Genomic DNA, 21,711 nt, shown 5'->3' with positions numbered 1-21,711 from the left:
ATGAAAGAAGCATTATCTAACTTTTATTCCTCAAGTTTTAAAACTAAAGTAGAACTAACATCTCCATTACTTGTATGCACTCATCGGGAGACAGTGAGAACTTACGATAAAAGAATTGTTTAGGTTGGAAAAGACTCTTAAGATCAGCAAGTCCAACCATTAGTCCAGCTCTGCCAAGTCCACCACCAAACCACGTCCCTCAGCACCACGGCTTTTTAATACCCCCAGAGGTTGTGACTCGACCACTTCCTTGGGCAGCCTGTTCCAATGCCTTACCATGCTTTCACTGATGAAAATTTTCCTAATATCCAGTCTAAACCTTCCCTGGCATATCTTGAGGTCATTTGCTCTTGTCCTGTCCCTTCTTACTCAGCAAAAAGAGACCAAAACCCATCTCACTACAACCTCCTTTCAGGTACATGACAAACAGGACAAGTTGATCTAAGACAATGACATAAACATTCAAGTCATTCAAGTGCCTTAGCATAGAGGATTATACAATAGACACAAGGGCCATATTCTCTGTGCTAGAGAAAAGGAAATAAAACAGGATTTTTACTCACAAGGCACAGGAAGAAGTTCCCAGGAGATGCTGAAGCCGGAACAGCATCACTATTACAGCAAAGGCACCATCAGAGACTATTTGAGTCAGCTGCCCACCCCATTAACCTAATAGTTCCCAACCCTAAGAGGGAAATCCTGGTGCTAATGAACTCCTTGGCAAGCTCTCTTGGATTTAAAGGCTCAGGATTTAAAATGAGGGCTGGATAGAAGGGGGGCTCATTGAAGTCAAGGGTCCCTTCTTTCTGGCACTGATGCTCACTGTTAATTTCTGCGCTTCAGCTTCACTCAGGAATAACATATAACAACAACAATGCTATTTATATGCTGTGCCTACCCTCTCTTGGGCAGAGAAAACATAAAGGCAAAACCATAAGCAGGTATTGGCCACTTAAAATAGCAAAGGTAAAAGGAAGAACTAGAGAAATAAAAATGTGGCTCCCACCTCCTGCCATAGCATGTGGCAGCCCTACTCCCAGCTCAGGGCCTCAGCTCCTGCAAGGGAAAGAAAGAGAAGACATGGTTCTCTGTGGGGCCACTGTCACAAGGCCTCTAAACTCTCTCCAGTTCAGATTGGATTGCTTATTTAATGTTGCTGAGCTTTGCAGTAAGGGAGCTGGTTAGGAAACCCTCATTGGATGTTTCCATTGGCATTTAAACTCCTAAGGCACAAAGGTTGACAGAGGCAAGTGGTGAAGAGGAGCTGCAAGTGGTGATTTTTGAAAATTCTCTTTAAACTGAGTCATTCCCCTGTGATAACTCCTTAAAGTCACACTATATATTAAAACAGGGGCATAAGCCAGAAAAACATGCAGCATACCATCCTCTGTAGGCACCCAGTGGTGCTTAGAGTAGGATGGAGGCAGCGGCATCTGCAGCCTCTTAAGAATGTCTTCTGCTCTTTTAATAGTTCTCCTTGGGGGTATGGAGGTTTGTATCACGTATCTTTCTCCCGTTGCTGGATCAAAAATAGTGCACTGAGTCACTTGTCACAGGCAGTTTGACAGTCCCCAGCCACGCTGAACACACGTCCCACCGCCTGCTCTGGTCCAGCTCACCCAAGGCCTTCTTCACCCAAGGGTCCTTTCACCTCAAACAGCATCTTCACTTCAGTAAGGTCTGCAGTGATGGTTAAATCCCCCTTTCTGCTGCAGCACATGCTTTCAGCAGGTTGGCAGATTATGCCATTTGATCCAAAACCACACTGAAACAGGTGGAAATTTTTCTACTGCCTTCCAGGAAGCTTGGATCAGGGCTGATGGGTTTGAGATGTCCACCTTGGAATGGGGCAGCTGGGCCTGGATAAAGGAAGTTCCACACAGGAACATGCACTGCAAGGAGTACTGACCCTGCCCATTTTTAGTGGACACACCAGTATGACTTTGAGCATGAGGAGAGGGAAAGGTGTAACCAGGGAGCCTAAAATGCAGTGATTTTGAACCTTCTTCTTTTCTCCTCAACCTTAATCTGAAGAGCTAAAGCACTTCCCCTTCCACACAAACCTGCAAAACGAACAAGAGGGAATAATTCATGGTGGTTTATTAATATCCAGTTCCTAGGAATAGGTATTTCCATGCTTTGTACAAATAACCACTATTAAAGTTGCACGCTTGACAATTTCACAGAGGATTTTTGGGTTTCTAGTATCTATTTAAATGTTGTATTTTATTTCTCAAAACATTCTTGTGCTTTATCCCAAACAACTGGTGCTAGCACACCTATGATAATTACTTTAAGGGGACACTGATGTACAAAGAAAGAGTGGAAGAGAAAGGAAAACATGAAGAAACAAATTCAGTTTTCAAAAAACTATTAATTACCTGTTAGTTTGATATTATTAACTATTAATAAATAACTAACCACAAGGGTCAGATGCCAAAAAGTCCTCCTAACACTGCTTCCAATAGGGCTCTGTTGTGACTCGTACCTTGCTCAACACACAGCAATATTGACCCACTGGATTGAGTAATGCTGATCATGCCCAGCCTGCAGTCTCGCCTTACAGGGCAGCCAGAATTTTGACATTGACCCTGTTGCTGATCTATGCTAGCATGTAAACCATGGCCTTCTTAAAGACTTTTATACCAGCCTCTCATAGCTGCTTTTTAGGCCTCTGATCTCACATATCAGCATTGTCACACCTTTGCTGGTCCTTCAAAAGAAAACAGTTCATTACTTCTTGTCTTCTCACTGTGTAATTTCAGGATTTTAAATGTATTTATTTTGTGTCCCTTACTCCCTTGTGCCCTCATATGCCACCTCCTCAGTTCACTTCTGGTTTGTATCTATTTTATAGGGACATGTACTACTGAAGTACTGTATTTATCATGGCCTTGAGGGATAAAGAGACAAAGTGGGACCTTGTTATGCTCTAATTTTGCACAAGTATGTCCCTTGATTTCATTAGGAAACACAACACGAAACTGATACGTTCAGTGGCTCACCAGCAGTCACTACAAGTATTTTAAAACTATGGCATAAAACATAAGTGTTCTCCAGTCTCCCTTTCTGATTAACCAGCTTTATGACCCTTCTCTCCATCCAAGCAGCTTCACAAGCTCCAGTTAGAATGCACTAAACAGTGTGAACTTATGAGAACAAACTAATGATGATATCTGGACTCTGAAGCACATGAAAGGCAATTCCCATGGACTCAGCTGGTTCTGCCACACCCAAAACTCATCACTGGGTCACTACAAAACCTGTGCTTCCTACTTCTTGTGTTCATGTCCACACCTCAGCCAGGGCAAGCCTCTGGCTTCCCTCATGCTGGTTTCTGTGCAGAGGACATGTGGGAGCCACGGCACACTCTCCCCGGCTGCTAAGCAGGATCCAAATTGTGATACCACCTACCAAAAAGCAGACGTGGGCTGAGAAGGAAAGTTCAAAAGCCCACTCACTTTGGACTTCAACTACAAAAAACTGCAGTGTTTGCTCATTGCTGAGAATGAGGAACTTTTGTACGTCAAATGATTTGCACCGACGCCTTCTTCAGAACCCTCCCACAGAGAATGGGGGCGGTCGGCACAAGTGCAACTTTCAGAAAAATTTCAGATACCTGTGCTCCTAAATACTGTGTAAATGGCAAAATGAAAGGATCCCCAAAAAGAAGTGATATCCCTAGTGCAAAATAAATATGCTTACTCTTCCTTGTTCTGCCCCTGAAATGCTTTTGAGTATTTTCAATGGTGAAAGAACAGAAGGATTTTAGATCAAAACAATCCCAAGATTCAAAATCACCAACACTTCGATTCAAATAATTCACTGTTTTAACAGCACAAATCCTGCCTACCTCATAATATTTTGATGTCTCTTTATTGCAAGATGTGGAAAATCAGGCCAATTCTTGTAAAAGAAGTGACATAAAAGATGGTCCTGACAGCAGCCCAGTGAAAGCAAACTGTTTCCTCCCATCTTTTCCCTTCCATTCACAGTGAACAAAGAGAATTTTCTACCTCTCTCCTTCACAGATCTCCCTGAGGCAAAAAGAAGCTTGCATCAGTTCCTGAAAATAGTTGCATGGTATTGCTGCTGAAACTGCTTCACATTTAGGTCAAACCTTGAAAAGAGCTTTAAAATTGCAACCAGAGCTGAAAATGTTTTATGAGAGAACCTTAAGGTGTATCTTACACACTGAAATAAGGCACTAAGGAGATTATAGAGAAGTCAAAGATTTCAAGTCACCGGAAAGCTAACTAATATTTTGTCTATGGCTCTTGTAAGAATAGAGCAGTGCTATTGTGACATGTGATTAAAAAAAATGAACTTTCAAAGGAACGAAGGTGCCTGGGAAATGCAGGTAGCTCTACGGTAAGTGCTCTCTGACAGGCAACGGGAGACGGCATAGGGGCAGTAAAAGGGAAAGCTGGAAAATAATGCGACAGTTCAACTCAATCTGACGGAAAAAACTTAATCATCAAAGGCATTTAACCGTTCAGCATTTTAAAAAATAAGGGGGGGGGTATGATTACAAATGTAAAATATGCCTTTCCAAATTTTCTTTGCTGACTACTTGTTAATGCTAGCTTTCCTGTCTTGTTGTTGTCAAACTCTTATCACACTTTGAGAGCTGTTCACAGAAGAGTACTGGTGTAGTGGGAATTTGGAAACTGAGCAGATATTTATTCCTGTAACTGGCAGTCTGATAATGCTGATACAGGACTTCATGAAACTGAAATACACAAACAGCAAAAATATAACTAATATTTTAGCATTTTAAAACAACATTTGATTTCAGCAAAAGTTGTTCTGTTTCATTATAGATGCCTGAAAGCATTCTGTAGTCACTATGGAAGTTTTCTTATACTTCTGAATGAGTTTGTCTTATTGTTACACTAATAAGGCATAAAAAGTTTGCCATAATGTTGCCAACACAAACCATTTTGGGTGTCTGTTGTGAACTACATAACACACAAGACTTGATACTAGAAGCTCCTTTAAGTTGAAACTAACTTGGTGCCTCTCAGCACAGCTTGTGTAACCAGGCGTTGGATCAGTTCTGTAATACTTATTTTTAGGTTGTATTTAACATTATATTTTTTTCCTGGGTGACTGGTTGCACTGTAGTTAATCCTGGAGCTACCTCCTGATCACCCTGCATAGAAATAAAATTGCTGCTGTTACCAGTGTGCCCAGATAGTGGATTTGCAGGAGTGTGCTAAGGGGAATTGCTCCTGTTATCACTGTGAAGCTGAGCGGGTGAACATGGCTCCTTCATGTTTGCTGGCAAATGACAGATCTGGAATTCAGCTAAAAACCAAGGCAGGCGCCGGGTGTGCAGGGAGATCAGGATGAAATTAGAAAGGGAATCGCTTCCTCAGCAGGAGTTTATTTTGTGACACAGCATCCCAGAAGTGACCACACTGTCTTACACATCCCTCCTTCCCCTAAGCACAAAAACCTCAGCTTCTTTTATAAAAGGGAAAGGAGTGAAAGGTTTTGCCTACTGCATGCAGATATAATTTCAGCATTCAGCATTGGCCTTTCATTTAAAATATCTAATTCTATTTTTATTCTCTGATTATCTAGCAGAATTCACCATGACCCAAGAGAGGTTAATTTTTTTACTGAGTGTCCTATGGCCATGTGGCTTGGGCGGAGGGGAATGTTGCTTCTCTTCATGTAGAAACTGAAATAGAGAATTTTTCTGATTTATAGTTAATTTGAACTGTGTATTATCTGTTACTCCTTTTAAAGGCAAAGTATTGCTTACTATCAGAAAGGTACAGTCCAAATAGGTATTCCTGAATGTTTTATTTTGGAAGTGTAAAGGTTTTTAAAATAAACAAAGGTAAATATTCAAATACATTTCATATTGCATCTGGTAGGAGTGGCTCCATACAACACAATATGGATGATGCAAATCCAGCAGTATATTTCTTTGAGACATAGAGTATAATATATAGACACTTCCAGATCTGGTCTTCTGTCATACATAACATTGTCTGACCCTTTTGTTATAATTTAAATCCAGCCTACTTTATTAATTATTAATATTTTATTTTGCTATATTGATTGTTCAAGTAAGAAAAAAAAGCAGTTAAAAACTACTGACTTGCGAACACTGCAAGACCCTAAAAACTGCAATGTCTGAGGATAAATACACATTTATTTTTTGAGAAAATGTGTTATTACCTGCAGTTGAATCAATGCAGAATGATCGTGCAATTAAATAGTCTGACTTGAAATTTAAAGCTGCAGACCATGATTTTCCTACACCCAGTTCTGCTTGAAATCTCTCACATCTTTAAAAAAATATAATTAGCTTTAGATTTCCCCACAATAAATAACACCAGAACATACCTTGTGCTACCAACCTGAATTTAAAAAAAAGTAAGAGGCCACCTCAGTGTTTTGAGTTCATGAGATCATCTTTCAGATACAAAGCCCTAACAGAGTTTTCCAGTCAGAAGGCATCAGGAAGGCTCTTCACTTATGGTAAACTTGGGTTTTAGCTTGACAGACCTCCTCCTTATTGTGCTTTTAGGGGACAATGTCATGGTGTCCATAATGCTCCTGTCCTCCTCCAGCTGCCTCGCAGTGCAAGAAGGGGTGGGCACTTTCACTGTGTTGCCAAATTTAGAGTAATCCACAGAGTATCTCCCATCTTCCTCTGCCACAATGGGCACAAACCTTTGGCCCCAGAGGATTTCGTCTGCCAGGTAGGAGGTTCTGGCCTGAGTGGTGATGCCTGTGGTCTCCACCACCCCTTCCAAGATGACAATGATTTCCAGGTCCTCGTGGTGGTGAAGGTTCATGGGGGAAATGTCATAGAGGGGGCTGTTCTTGTCTATCACGTGGTAGATGATGAGTGGGGAGACGAGGAAGATGCTGTTGCCCCCCACGGGGTTCTCCATCTGGATGTCGATCTGGTTGAGGGGCACCACCTCCCCCTCCAGGCTGGCGGTCTTCTTCACCACCTGCATGCGGATGGTGGCACTGATGATCATGCTCTTCCGGAGGTCGCCCACGCGCAGCATGAAGCAGAGCTTGCCCTCCCGCAGGGCGATGACCGCGTGCTTGCTGAAGATGAGGGTCTCGGCCCGCCGGTGGGCCTGCGAGGTCTTCATGAAGATGCAGCCCAGCATGATGGCGTTGATCACCAGCCCCACGATGTTCTGCACAATCAGCACCAGGATGGCGGCCGGGCACTCCTCCGTCACCATGCGCCCGCCAAAGCCGATCGTCACCTGCACCTCGATGGAGAAGAGGAAGGCGGAGGTGAAGGAGTGGATGCTGGTCACACAGGGTACAAAGTTGGCCTGGGCCCCTGCTGTTCCCTCCCCGGGGTCCCGCTGCAGCCGCGTGCTGTGGTCCAGGTCCCCGTGGGCGAAGGCGATGAGCCACCAGACCATGCCGAAGAGCAGCCAGGTGCAGAGGAAGGACATGGTGAAGATGAGCAGCGTGTGTGGCCACTTGAGGTCCACCAGCGTGGTGAAGACATCCTGGAGGAAGCGTCCCTGCTCCCGGATATTTTTGTGGGCCACATTGCAGGCGCCGTTCTTGCCCACGAAACGCGCCCGCCTCTCCCGCGCGCGGTACCGGGCGTGATCCGGCACATCCTCCGCCAGCCGGGTCAGCACGTACTCCTCGGGGATGATCCCCTTCCTCGAGAGCATGGCTCCCCGCCGCCGCTCGCCGCTCAGCACCGCCCCGAGCACCGGGGGCGGGAGGGACGGTGTCTGTGTGTGTATGTGAGTGCGGCGGGGACGGGGGGCGGCCGCGCCCGGGGGCAGAGCGGGGCGAAACGGCGCCGCCGCAGCCCCCGCCGGAACCGGTCCTGGATCGCTCCCCGTGCGAGCTGGGGGCGTTCCTTTACCTTTTACCCCTCAGGGTGGTTTTTTTTTATTTTTTTTAATTTTTTTTTTCTTTTTTTTTCCCCTGAGGAAGGGTTTCGTGCCGCTGTTTGTTTGTAAACATTTGATCCAGGATGGATTTACTCCCCCAGCTGCCTTCCGTTAACCGGGGGCTGCTTTGTGGGATGCTGTGGCTTCGGGTCAGGTGATTACTCCGTGAAATACAAAAAAAAGAAAGACAGAAAAGAAACGGTACTGGGCAATTTTTTAAAACGAATTTTTAATATTAATAATAATAATAATAAAATTCCTGAAATTCACCTGCACGTTTTTCTTCAAAAAGAGGAAAGTGTTCATCTAATAAATCGGGCAGTTGGTGGCAGGAAATTTGCTTCAAGAAGCTAAATCCAAGGATATAATGGTTACACAGAGACCTGGAAATAAAAGGACTGAATCCCACTTCTAAAATTTGCTTGAAGAAGCTAAATCCAAGGATATAATGGTTAAACGCAGACCTGGAACTAAAGGGGTTCAATCCCACTTATAAAATTTTCTAGAGTTATTTAGACTAAACAAGGATTTTTTTTTTTATTTTTTTTTTTTTTTAACAAAGGAGCCCATGAACTTACATGAGCTATGGCTGCTCAGGAAAATGTCTATAGTCCAAATAGAAGTAAAAATTGCAATAAAAATGATCCAGCTGCAAAGGGTTAACCCCTGGTGACATGAACTTCCAGAGGGGCATATCCTCGGAAGAGGCAACAAAAGGAGGCAGGAAGGTAGAACCCATCTGTGGCACTACGATGTCTCTGTGGGTGTAAATACATACATGTGCACGCCTGAAAGGATGTATCTTCCTGACAAGATGCATTATTCAGAAACATTCTGATCTGACTTCTCTGTTGTGTAAACAGCAATATTCTCATCCATGTGTTTACTTACTCTAATTTCAATATTTTGTTTCTATTTCAGTTTAGACACCAACATTGTAGAATTGCTAAAACATCCTAGGATGTTTTAGCAATTAGCAATCCTGCATAAGGGGTTTTTCTTCAGTGCCAGTGGATTTGTGATTATTTTTTTTCTAATTGCACGTGTCCATGGACTTTCCCTTCAGTTTAAGCTCTAAGTGCTGTGATACACCCTGTAAACAGCTATTGGCACTGATTCCCTGGGCAAGGCAATTGCCCAGTTGATATCTGGGAGTCAGCCAGTTGGGGCTGAAATTAACTTTCACCACCTACAGCTACTTAAAGTGGCCCACCTAGGGATTTCAGACTAGCATTTTGAAGTAATCACTGAGCATTCTGAGCAGTTGTTATGGGTCTTGCAATTAAACGCTTACTTTAGACTATTTCTACTTTTTATACATGAATAGTTGCGTGTCCTTGCACACATCTATTCCTTTTAGATGGTCCAGTTTCCCAATACTGCGTGATTTCTCCTGTTCTAGTTAATCTTTCTTGCTTCTTTGATAAATAAAACTAGAAAAGCAACATGTGGCTGCCAGGACACTGAGTGTAGCCAAAGGTGTTTCCCCTTTCTCTGTATCACTTTGCTTGACTTTTTGTGTGCTTACTGTGAATATGTCACCTGCACCTACACTTTTAGTTTTATATATAAATCATGCCAAGCACATGATTTATATATATACAGTTTAATTTTTAAAAAAGTTTAGGTTTTTTTAAAAAAATACTTTTTTTCCCTAAACATTTAAAAAAAAACCCAAATAACCCAAAATGAGGAAGTAATTTGAAGATTTACTTGTCAAAAGTGTAGTTCTCTGGCTGATAGCAGCTCATACTTCCAGCATTTTGCGGTGAGCGCGAGGAGGCTGTCCAACACCACGCAGTTCGCAGGCAACATTGCACACTCTTTGCAGAGATGGACGTAGGGATTCAAGAGGTAGTCCTGACTTCTGTGCCATTTTTCCGTACTCTTTTCTAGCCGTGGGCTTATTCTGTACCTTTTCCTCCAGGGGGCGGTACCTCCATGAACGTAGAATGGTTAAAAACTTGTGTGGGGGAGTGTTTTTAAAGAGAAGAGTGAACTGCTGCGTCGCCTGGTGCTAGGAACTACCCATGGAGCCCGCTACAGCAAGGGATATGGCATGAACACATTCACTGTGTTGGTTTTAGGAATCTTGAACTCTATAGTGCTAGAATGGTGTTTCCTTGTTTCCACTTCTGTTCTTTATTGGGACTGTCACTGGCTACTTCTTTTTCTTTACCTCTGAGCACTTATGGGCTGAGATGGGATAGCAAAGCAAGTGGCTTCTGCTGAGGAATTTCTACACCAGAATAAAAAGAAGCCCTGTCGTTGGGGATCAAGTGGCAGGTACTTAAAAGAAAAAAGTGACAGATCTTCTGAGTGAGCCAACATTGTTGTGTTAAGAGCTCCTGAACAAATTGGGCTCCCAGGAATGAACAATCCCACTCTGTGATATGGAATCACAGGGGGTAAGTTTTTCAAACCAAAAATAAGTTTTACATTTCAAAACTCCCTCCGCCCCAATTTATCCTAATTTTAATGGCTATAAGATCTTAGGATAATTGTTAAATTAAAATCTAGCTGTTGCCATGGTATTACTCTGCCTTTAGAAGCAGAGTAAGGCTACAAAGGCTTCCCTTGGAAATCAGAACGTGATGAAATGGCCACATTAAGACAAAGGAATAAATGCTATAAAGGTTTTCATATAATGGAAGCATTTATAGAAAGGAAGCAAAAAAGATCCTGGTTACATCTCCATGGGCAGTTTATCCCATGAATACCTTTAGGACTGAACTGCGTCCCATCCCAGAGGAGAACTGAAAGTCAGGCCATGGCTGCTCCTGTGTTTTCTTGCACCCATTTCAGTATGGCCCTTTGCTTAGCAATGCTTCATTGCCATGAAAACACATATGAGCCTGATTCAGTAGCAAGTTCTGGACTGCCTATCTTAAGGCAACAAGGTTTATTGACTTGGATAAACACAGTGAGCCTCCCACCATAGAAAAACGTTCTTGGGTATTGCTTCAGATCACGGTTGAGACTCTAACCCTTTAGAGTTAGGGGCAGAAAATCCCTGGGACTTGGCCCTGTATCAAGAAGACCAGATAAAACATGCTGAGGAAACGTCAAGTGTGTCCTGTTCAAGTAGCAGCTGAGACTCTCCCTGTTCACATGTATTTATTCAACATTGTGGTACCACTGAAAAGATATAAAATCGTTGAGTATGAACCAACTCACCCTACTCTTCTACAATACTGCTTTTGTGAAATATAAATCCCATTTAAAATGGAAACATATGACACTTGTACTGTGAGTTCTAATTTCTTAATACTGTGAGATATAGCACATATGCTGTGTCCCTTACTCCCCTGCTTTCCCTTCTGGGTAAGGTTGTCAGAAGCTTGTAGAATAGGAGCTAGTCCAAATTGCAGTGTCAAATCCCAGGCATTTAATTAAAAGCATATGAAACCTTGCTTCTCTGCATCTCTTCTCTTGCCATTAGGATTTAGGATCTTCCACAGATGGCTGCAAAACCTCTGAGGATTTCTCTCTGCAGTATGAGTTGGAGATGTCCTGCAGAGTGGTGTTTTCCTAAGTCTTTACAGGATGAGATCCTGCCTTGAACCAGTACTGGAAAACTAGGAGACAGCGTACACAGTAGCTGTAGTAGAAACTTGCTCTGTGCCCTTGAAAGGATAGTCACCTGTCTCCCATTTCCTCTCACTTTGCCCTAATGGAAGCCTGGTATCCCAGAGTAAAAACACACAAACAGTTCTGCAGCCATTTTTTCTGGGACATTGCCCAGCAAATGATTCCCTGAAGGAGGAGATATCTTCCAGCTGCCCATTTTCTCTCTTCAAGTGTAGAAGGCAATGTCAGAGCTCATGCATTTCATCTGCATAACCATATCCTACACCTCCCCACTTTTAACACTGCTCATACACCAGTGACCTGCCCTTTGTTATTGCCCAAATAACAGCAGGCAGATGCTGCAAATCCTCTGCTGTGGCACTAGTAACACTACTTAAACAGCAACAACAGTTCTTCAGTTTTCCTTGCTTTCTGCTGCAGTGTTAGAAGTAATGCATTAAAATATCATATATCCCATGAGAACATCAAGCTGTCTCTTTGTAGAAAATGAAGCCTTTAAAAACAGCTTCCAAATTAATTGAGCAGATTAAAGAGACAAAAAAAGAGTTCTCCAAAGTGTCAGGAATTCTTCAAAAAGGGGAAGATGACAACAAAAAAAAGTATGTAAAGGCAAAGTTGCTGTACAAAGAATAAGGGTGAAAAATGCACTGCAGCCTTCCATTGGGTTATTGACATTTTAACCCTCTAGCAATGAAAAAATCCTGAAATGATTCTCACAGGGCAGAGAAGAGTAGCCATCTAGCCAGATTAGGATACTTTCAGTGGTTAAAAATTATCCTAATAAGTATATATAATATAATTCTAAGGATCACAGTGAATCCAGAAACAGCATGACAGTGGGTGAAATATGTAAAAAGAGGAGACGATGAGTCAAGTTCTCATGGCTCTGAGCTACAGTGAAAGGTTTAATACTGTTTATTTACTAGACCTGGAGGGATAATTTCCAGATGAATTGGTACATCTGCACTGGTCTGGAAACAGTGGGCATTAAACACTGATACTTTATCACAGCCTGCCTCCTCTCAGCTTCTTCACAGTTTGGGAAAGAGTCTGCCTCAATCCTGCTTGGAATCAGTATTCTATGGGCATAGAGATGCAATCAGATTGTGACTAATTTCTAGAAGGTATTAGAGAGTCTAAGACAACACAGGCACTATCAATAAACCACAATATAAAAAAATGTTTTATAGATTTTATATTTGGATATTAAAGCTTTACAAAGTCGTATGATTGAAAGACATACAAGCTTTTGAGAAATACCTTTGGTATATAATTTTTCCTTCTGCATTTAGTAAGTCACAAGTGTTATTTACAGTAGGGCTATGACACATTAAAAAAATAACATGTTCATAAATGATAGGAGAGGTTTGAGAGTTACATAAAAACTCCATGCCGGCTATGTTTGTTTGGTGTGTATGCTGTTGCACTTCACCCATGTAGTTTTTCTCAACTATATTTCATGTTTCTTTGGTAGTAAATAAAAAGAAGAGTAGTTGTATACAAAAAAGTAAAGTACACAGATAATTCATTAATGGTTTAGATGGAGAAAAAAGGCTCATTTTATTAAAAAAGGAAAAGCTCAATTTATTATGAAATAATATTTATTTACAGGTATTTTACATTTATAGAAAATAATACAATTGTAATCTAAATTTTTTTTTTTTTTACTACTTATCTGCTTGTACAAAAGAAGCAAAGACACTGTCTTCTTGTTCTAGCAGAACCTCTGGCTTGTCATATTCCAAAATAACACCTCTCTTCATTACGATAACCAAATCTGCATTGAGGATCGTGTTCACACGGTGCTGAAAAACAAATAAACAAAATGCCAGGTCAGTGTGCCTATCCCAATATATTCCGGGATAAGACTTCCAGAAATTAGTTTTCGTATCAAGTTCAAGTTATATTCAGGCTACTTATCCTACTTTTCATCCTTATTTACTGTGCAGATACTGCAGATAAGTATACACACCAAGGGCCATGTGGGTATTTGAGTACCTAAACAGCACACGGGTACTTCAGTATGAAGAGTCCTATGAGTCCACACTAGAATGTCCCCAGCCCAGTGTCCTGCCACAAGAAGGTGGCCAGGCAGAGTAGAACAGGGCAAGCAAGTGTGGTACTGCATGTGGGAATTCTCCCAGTCCTGGGTTACTTCTAGGTCAGGGAGCGTTCTTGAGCTTGATGTAGTTTGTCCATTTGTAAAACCAAATAGATCATTTTTCTAAGACATTGTCTGTGTCTTCTCTCGAGCTTTCATGAACATTTTGCATCCATATCCTTTGGAATTGGATTTTTCCACCCTTCCATCCCACTGTATGAACAAGCATTCCCTCCTTTTGTGTGCTCTGGGCGGTGTTGCTCAGAGCTTCATCTAATGCCCCTTGACTCATGACTTTGCAGACCTCTCTCACATGTCCTTACATTGTCCTTCTTCCAGAAGGAAGAACCCCAGCCTATTCAGCTGCTCCCCTTTTGGAGCAGTTCTAGCACCTGCAATCCTACTTGTGTTTCTCAACATTTTTCAGTTGTAATGTGTTGTTCTTGGAATTAGGAGACTGGAACTACACACAATATTCAAGGTATATGCGAACTGTGGACTTATACAGTGGTATTTTGTTTTCTTTTTTTTGTTCCCTCCCCTTTTCCTAGTAAGCCCTAACTTGATTGATTGATTAATTTTATTAGCAAGAAACCTCCCCATTTTTTTCCAGTGAAAACAATTACTTCAGCTTTTCTGCAATAACGTTAGTTTTCATGAATTGATCATCAAATAGCCCTGTAAACTGACTGACATCTTGCTCCTGGTGTGTTTCATGGATTCTTTATTACTTTTTATGGCTCACAGACACTGCTCTCTTTTTGTTTTCTTTTGTCTGCTTTACTGCTCTTCACATGTAACACGCCATTTTGATAATTTCTCTTTTCTTTATTTGGCTATGAGTTCAGCTTTTACAAGAATGCCTTCTTGTTTCTAAGAATCTTTTTTATTTGTTTAACCATACCACTGTCTTTCTATCCTTACTCAAGTATTTCCTTAAAAATAGCATGCATTGTTTCTTTTTTTAAAAAATAAAATCCTTCAGTAATTTCCAAAATGTCTGTCAGATTCAATTTTCTTTGCTGCTTCCTTTAGCTTTTTTTCCACCATTTATTTTTGGGTTTTGTTTTTTTGCAAGTCTCCCCATATTGACAGAATTCCACTTTTTAACATTGAGTGTAACTGCATGGGATTTTTGGGGTCTGCATTACTCCTGCAGGGATATTTAATCTCAGAATACTGTTACACAGTCGCTTTTCACCCCTAAGGATTTTTATCAGGTTTTGGGCACCCTCTGTACAAAAATAGCTCTTGTATTTCCTTCTGTGGCTTCCTAGCCAGATGTTCCATAAAATAATCACTGATGGCATCTACAAATCTCATTTCTGCTGCAGTTTCTGTGACATTTATCCAGTCCACAGGCAGTGGGAGGGAACTGAAATATCACATTCCAGTTGAACTTGCTGCCCTTGTTGTCTGATCTCTTTCAGTATAACACAGTCAGTACTGCGGTTCTGGTAACACAGCAAGTAACACAGAAGATAATACAGGGCCAATATTATAACTCTTCCCATTCCTGTTCTTCCTTAACACAATTTAGGAATATATGGCTTTCTCTGGAAAAAGCAGACAAACAAATAACCCCCTCAACTCCCAAAAGAACAACCCAAACAAAAAAAGGTCAAAACTACTACTCAATCCCCCCAAAAACAATGTTACCATTCTGCTACAATGTTTTGACTACAAACCCACCTGCTGTAAACCACATTTACAATTGGAAGAAAAAACATTAAAAGTGAGTTTATTCCATGATGTCGTTTGTTTGAACTGTGCAGTTTAAAACTCACTAAGAGAGTAAAAAAACTAATAAATCTGTCCCCAAACAAACTGAAAAAGATAGACAAATGCAGAATGCAGTGCAACTCTGAATTTTCACACAGAGAAATCAGGAAATTTCGTGCTTATGGTTCCTTTGCTTTTTTATAATGACACACTGAATGGATACCATAAGATAAATCAGGTTTTCTATGATACGTGTGCTAGGTGAGAATAAATGATGCTCAAAGATTCCTGAGCATAGATTTCTTGATTCAATTTTTAAGTGTTAAGAAGCATACTGACTTTATTTCACCACTCTGAAATATGTGTATTTATTTACTTGTCCTTAATTAAGTAATTATTTTAGCTTGATGAAACTTATTTTTAGATTTCACAGTAGTCAAAGCATATGGTATTTTAAATTAGCCTAAAATGGGTAACAAAAGACAGACTACATACATAGATTAGGAGCCTTTACAGGCAATCTCACTTAGCATCACGCAGCACATTTAAGAAGCTGCTATTATGAATTTAAGTTAGAAAGTAGTTTAAATTGGAAAGGAAAGCTTACATTTAAAAACCACTTAAAAAAAAAGATTAATGGCCAAATTAGCACATTCATTAACATTGACAAGAACTGACTAATGGGGCATTTCTGATTCTTGTTTGCCCTAGAATAGCAGCAGAGACTGTACTTACTGCTATTGTAACCACAGTACGGTCAGCAAACGCAGTCATGACCACCTTCTGGAGTATGTTCTCCTACGGAAAGAAGAATATTTTATGCTTTTCAAACAACAGAATTTACATGCTAGACACAGACACTAAGAAGGCCTAAGTAACCACTGATTATTCCACGCTTTTATTGATCTTACACCACAGAAATGGAAAATTAACTACATGCCAGAACGAAGCCTGAGCCTGGTCTCCAGTTGGACAGCCCTGCTCCCCTGCCACCCCCACTGCCTCTGGGGTTCAGAGGACACAAGAGCTGTGCTCTGGCCCTCAAAACTCCTGCTATCCTGACTTCAGGTTTATGGTGAGGAAATCCAAGGTGAATTCAGGGTGCTGCCAGGCTGCACGTATGCTGGCACTCAGTAGTGTGTTCTTCATCCCACTGCAAGCCCAGGAATGTTCCAGCACACTGGGGACATCTAACACCAAGGGGTGACAGAGACAAACAAGGGAGTGTGCTGTACCTGGCATATTTAACAGTGGAGATGATATTTAAGATGGTCTTAACATACATAGCTCTCACTCAACAAGTACTCATCCTTTGCTATGTAGGAGACATGTTGCATACCAAACTGCCTAGAAGTGTCACTAACACAGATACTTTCATTTGGTGTTATCTGTTCTTTAGATAAGTATTTCAAGGGAGGAACTCTATCCTTAATGTGTCAAAATCCAAAATGTGTTTTAACTGGGCTGCATACAGTAGAATTCCCAACCCTACTGACAACTTAACATTTTACTGAACTAAAAATTGTAGCTGTTGTAAACCATCCCCACCCAAATATTTTCTTTACTTACACCAGGAAGGAGACCAAAACCTAACAGATGGAAAAAAAATCCTAAAAATGTACCATTCTATTTGGCTAAAATCCAGTCACTGCTTATTATTGAGTGGTTTAACATCTGCCCAGCAACTCCAGACAATTAATGCAATAATCCAGTATGTCTTTTCTGTGTCTCTGTTTATTTCTTTGACTCTACTTTCAAGCCTTTTAACTTCCTGACTTGTCCTGTCCACCGTGCTGGGGAAATTTGTTGCTTGCCCATTTACCCTTCACTGACCATTCCAGCTGACCTTCCAAAGCTTTGTTTACTTAAGAAACTGCCAATTAAAATAACCTGCTTCATTTTCCTAATGCAAGCAATTCTGCAATATCTATTAAATTCATACTAAAATGGTTTGAAAGGTCTTTAGATTTGTTAGCAATGACTCCCAATCATTGGACTTGTGGACTTGTGAACACATCTGCACTAAATATGGGATAAGCATACTAGAGAGTAGATAGAATTGCTTTCCACCTTTTTCTTCATGTGTTGTCAGTTGTCTCCCCTTCAAGGAAAACAAGAAATCAGAAACACTCTAAACTCACCGTTGCCATGTCAATAGATGCTGTGGCTTCATCCATGATGAAGATGCTCGTCTTCCGCACAAAAGCCCTTGCCAGGCAGAACAGCTGCCTTTGGCCCTGGCTAAAGTTTTCGCCCCCTTCTGTGACTATAGCATCTGGAAATGATACAACAAAACCAGTATTTATATTGTGTGTGTGTATGAGAAGGTCAGATCAGAACAGAGCATATGCTTGGAAAATAATGTCTCGCTTTGAGCATAAAGTAATATTTCCTCAGTCTACAGCTGCTGGTGATGTTATTTTACCCGTTTATTTCCATTGTTCAAAACAACCTGTACTTTTGTCTCATTATATTCTTTATATCTGTTAGATATCAAAGTAGCTAAGGATGTTTAAGAGTGGGTTTCTACAGAACTCTATGACACGACACTTCCCTGTCAAAGCAGCAGCCATCAATTATTTACCCTAAGGATGTGTAATTTAGGATTATACATTTTAAGGGATTTTATTGATGGTTCATTTGTTTGGTTTGGTTTTTTCTCTTTTTTTTTTTCTTTTTTTTTTTTTTTATGGCCAAATGATTCACACCTTTAAGCTTTTGAAATTTTCCTCCCCGGACAATGACTACTGGAAAATAAAAAAATCCCATGTTCTAGGTAACACCTGACTTCTTGACACCTTATTTGCATTTAAGAGACCTATAAAACTAAATACTTCATAATGAAGACATACCCACTGATTTGAAAAGAAAGAGGATTCTGCTCCACAGCTACAGTTGATAAAGCAGTTACATGGATGTAGAACCTTTGACTACAGCCAAGCACTTTTTGTCGCCTTCCATAAACCTAAAAAGCTTCATCAACTACCCTTTTAATAAATAAATGTGAAACAGGAATGTTGTGAATACTGGAAACAATATTCTCAAAAGGAAGTCTTATTACCTAGACCCCCAGGTAGTGCTTTCACCACATGCTTGAGCTGTGCTATTTCCAGTGCTTCCCACAGCATGCTGTCAGTGCATTTCTTCTCAGGGTCCAAGTTAAACCTACAGTCATGGGTAATTCAACAACATCAGTCAACAGAAACTTCTGCAATGGATTTCTTCTTTTAGTGTGCTTAGAAACAAATCTGCAGATAATCAGAATCATATGCTAAAGATCTGTGCCTGACTCTGATCAATCACTGGCGTAAATCCACTGAATTTTCCAGACTTAGTTAACATTTACACCAATGTGATTAAGAAGAAAATTTGACACTTTCAGTTGAGCAGAAAGGAAAAAGCTTCTTGTTTTGCAGATATCTTTATGGTTTTATAATTTATTTTGTTCTGAATAAACGAAAGAAATTCTCATGTTTTACTGGAAAAACCTGTGGCTATACTCAAGTCTAAATTAACACTAATTTTTTAACAAAGGGCAAAAATCTACCCTCTCTCCTTTTAAATCCAGTGTCTCTTTGTTTTTCACTCCTACAGAAACCTTAACAGAATAATCAAGCTTCATACTGCGTTATGAAATGCAAGTCTTCAGTGCAAATGAGCAAATCTTGCATTTATGAATAGATGAACATTATTTTAGCTTGCTGTGGCCCAGAAATGATAGCAACAAATGCCAATCTCATATTACATTAGTATATAGAATGATAATAAAAGATTCAATGGTGCATAACACTCTATTTTTATGTTTTACTCCTGCTGTATGTGTTGTGAATGACAGATGCTGGCCTAAATAAATTTTTTAATAGGTTAATTAGCACAACAAAGGTATACAATCACATCATCTTCTTGATGAGAATGAATTGTGCTCTATTCAGGCATGTTCAGGAGATAACCATGAGATCTGCATTAGCATGGAGTCAGCAAACCACAGAAGCCTGTATCATTTTCAGTGAACTCTAATGACTTATGTAGAAACTACAACTGCAGGTGATATAACTGTGCACTGAGGATTGTACTGTTCTTTTCCCTAGGTAAATGCCATGGACACAGGGAAGGATATTTGTTGGAAACTGGAATTTTTGCCACTGTTTCTACTGCAACCTCTTCTCAGAGAAGTAGGAAGAGAACAAAAAAAAAAAAAGGAATTAAGGTGTTTGGTGTCACAGATGAGAGACTAGTTCAAAGAGTAGAGAAGAAACATGGATAGAGGCTCAAGGATAAAACAGACCAGTCTCCCAGTACTTCTCATATTCTATTGCTTTCCCTCTGTCTACATCATTTGGTAGTCTGCATTTTTTCCATCTCCTATTTTAAGACAGATAGATCAAAACAGGGTGAGTGAAAAGCACAGACAGAAGGCAGTGACCCTCCCTACTCCAACTGAGGAGACTGGAATTGAACAGCTGGGCATAAAAGTGATTATATAGTATAATTAGAATATATAATTCATATTATATGACATATAAGCAATTACATATTGCTTTATTTATTGATGGTGCTTAATACTTACCGGATTGTTCCACTGAATAAAATAGGATCTTGGAGAATGATTGACAGCCTGGATCTTAACGTCTGTAAGGGGAGCTTAGCAATATCTATACCATCAATGATAATCCTTCCTATTCAAAAGAAAATGGACAGTCTGTTTAATGTGCCACACAGTTGCTGGCAAAGACACGGCTCACTTCCAGGCTGAAATGCAGTACAGCAGGAACAGGCCTTGTATCAAATACCCCCTTCACTAACAAAACATGCTTTGGCTAAGCAGCAAACACAACTGCCCGGACACTAAGCCTCAGCTGGAAAGAACACGGAGTATACCTGTGTATCTTATGAATGATTAGACACACTGCTTAACTGCTTGACTAATATAAACATTTATCTAACAACAAGGTCAGACTTTACTTCAATCAGGGACTAATTACTAGGGGCAACAAGCGTTTCAGAAAGCCAAATTACTGTTGAGCACTGTGAAATTTTATCTCCAAGTACAGCTGTCTGGCTTCGCATAAGGGCTCTGTGGGCGATGTAGCTGGGAAACTGGTTAACATCTTTTTGAGATGCACTCTGTGAGGCACATGGACATGGCACACAGAGCAGGAAATATGGCAGGAAATTCCAGGGCAGCAGGCCAAAGTGCGACCCCCAGTTGCTGACTTTTCTGGGCCCAGTAGATCCCATCTGTGCCTTGGATCTTTCTTTGTGCTTGGACACCTTTCCCTTTTATGCTTTCCTTCCACTGTTGTGATTTAATAGCACAAAAGGTTGTCATCTGTCACTCTTGGACTTTTGCTTCTGTCAAGTAGAATTTTTATTGATCCAGCTTAGGAATGGCACAGCTGTTAGGTGACAGATGACATTGGATTTAAACAGGGCCAGAAAGTCTGTCCTGCAGATTCAAAAACCACACTTCAGAGCTGCTGATGTTAATAAGACTACCAAAGCACCTTCAGGTACTAAGCTTGACTGATACACAAAAGTGTAATCTTACCCTCAAAAGTGTCAACCATTCTGAAAAATGCAAGAGAGAAGGAGGATTTTCCACTGCCTGTTCGGCCGCAGATCCCAATCTGTGACACAGAAAGCAGATGAACATCAGGCAAGAGGAAATGGATAATGTCTGTACTTGACACTTCAGAGGAGTGGGTGGAGGAGCTGTTCTGATCCACATGATCCTCTTGTCATCCTGACAGGTCAGTCAAACCGAACTGGCTATAACAGAATCACTACATTTGCTTTTTGTCTTTAGGGGTATGAGCATTTAAGGATAAATCGAGGCCAGACCTATATATGGGAACAATAGGAGAGCAGTAATGATGGGGATAAAGGCAAGAGAGCCACATGAGAAAGACAAAAAGTAGGTCTAGCGCAGTAAGAGCTCACTGTCACTTTTTCTGGCACAGTTTGCTGATGGCAGAGCACTGGGATACTTCAGCAGGGGTGTATGCTTAAACATACCAAGCTAACAATCCCCCAGACCCCTTTTCAGTGCACTACACTCTTTGAGAGAAAAAAACCACTGTAATTCAGTCATCAAAACATTCTGTGGTATGTTTTTTAACTCTGATTTATGTGATGAGTCAGTCTAAAGAGCTTCTCAGAATCACTGCAGTTCTTTACCTTTTGTCCAGGTGAGATGTGGGCATTGACGTGCTTTAGCACTGGCTTTAAGTTGCTGTCATATCGGACACTGAGGTTCTGGATTTGGATTTCCCCTCTGTCTGGCCAGTTCTGGGGAATCTGTGAGGAAGCTGTACCAGGAGCACAGTGGCAGGGGCGGAAAAAAAAGAATTAAAAAATCAACCCTCTTGTGATAAATTAATTGGTCCATTA

General features: G+C 40.9%; 2 protein-coding genes across 2 annotated transcripts in view; both read right to left on the bottom strand.

Moving 5' to 3' along the window:
• Positions 1-5,784: 5,784 nt before the first annotated feature.
• On the bottom strand, positions 5,785-7,725 carry KCNJ11 (potassium voltage-gated channel subfamily J member 11). The gene has a single exon (XM_018076057.3). The coding sequence runs from the start codon at positions 7,677-7,679 to the stop codon at positions 6,477-6,479; it is 1,203 nt and encodes a 400-aa protein (XP_017931546.1). The 5' UTR covers positions 7,680-7,725; the 3' UTR covers positions 5,785-6,476.
• Positions 7,726-12,678: 4,953 nt separating this feature from the next.
• The window catches only part of ABCC8 (ATP binding cassette subfamily C member 8), a 79,906-nt gene continuing 70,873 nt past the window's right edge, over positions 12,679-21,711 (bottom strand). Inside the window, exons 33-39 of the mRNA XM_029961029.1 lie at positions 21,499-21,629; positions 20,870-20,948; positions 19,889-19,997; positions 18,383-18,486; positions 17,463-17,596; positions 16,057-16,119; positions 12,679-13,303 (exon numbers count right to left, since the gene is read on the bottom strand). Coding sequence (XP_029816889.1) covers positions 13,166-13,303; positions 16,057-16,119; positions 17,463-17,596; positions 18,383-18,486; positions 19,889-19,997; positions 20,870-20,948; positions 21,499-21,629 — 758 coding nt within the window. The 3' untranslated portion in view covers positions 12,679-13,165. The remainder of the gene's footprint in view (positions 13,304-16,056; positions 16,120-17,462; positions 17,597-18,382; positions 18,487-19,888; positions 19,998-20,869; positions 20,949-21,498; positions 21,630-21,711) is intronic.

Source organism: Manacus vitellinus, unplaced genomic scaffold, assembly GCF_001715985.3.
Source record: "Manacus vitellinus isolate BGI_N305 unplaced genomic scaffold, ASM171598v3 scaffold_30_pilon, whole genome shotgun sequence".
NCBI lineage: Eukaryota > Metazoa > Chordata > Aves > Passeriformes > Pipridae > Manacus > Manacus vitellinus.
Note: the sequence above shows the minus strand (reverse complement) of the source record. Positions and strands in the feature narration are given on the sequence as shown.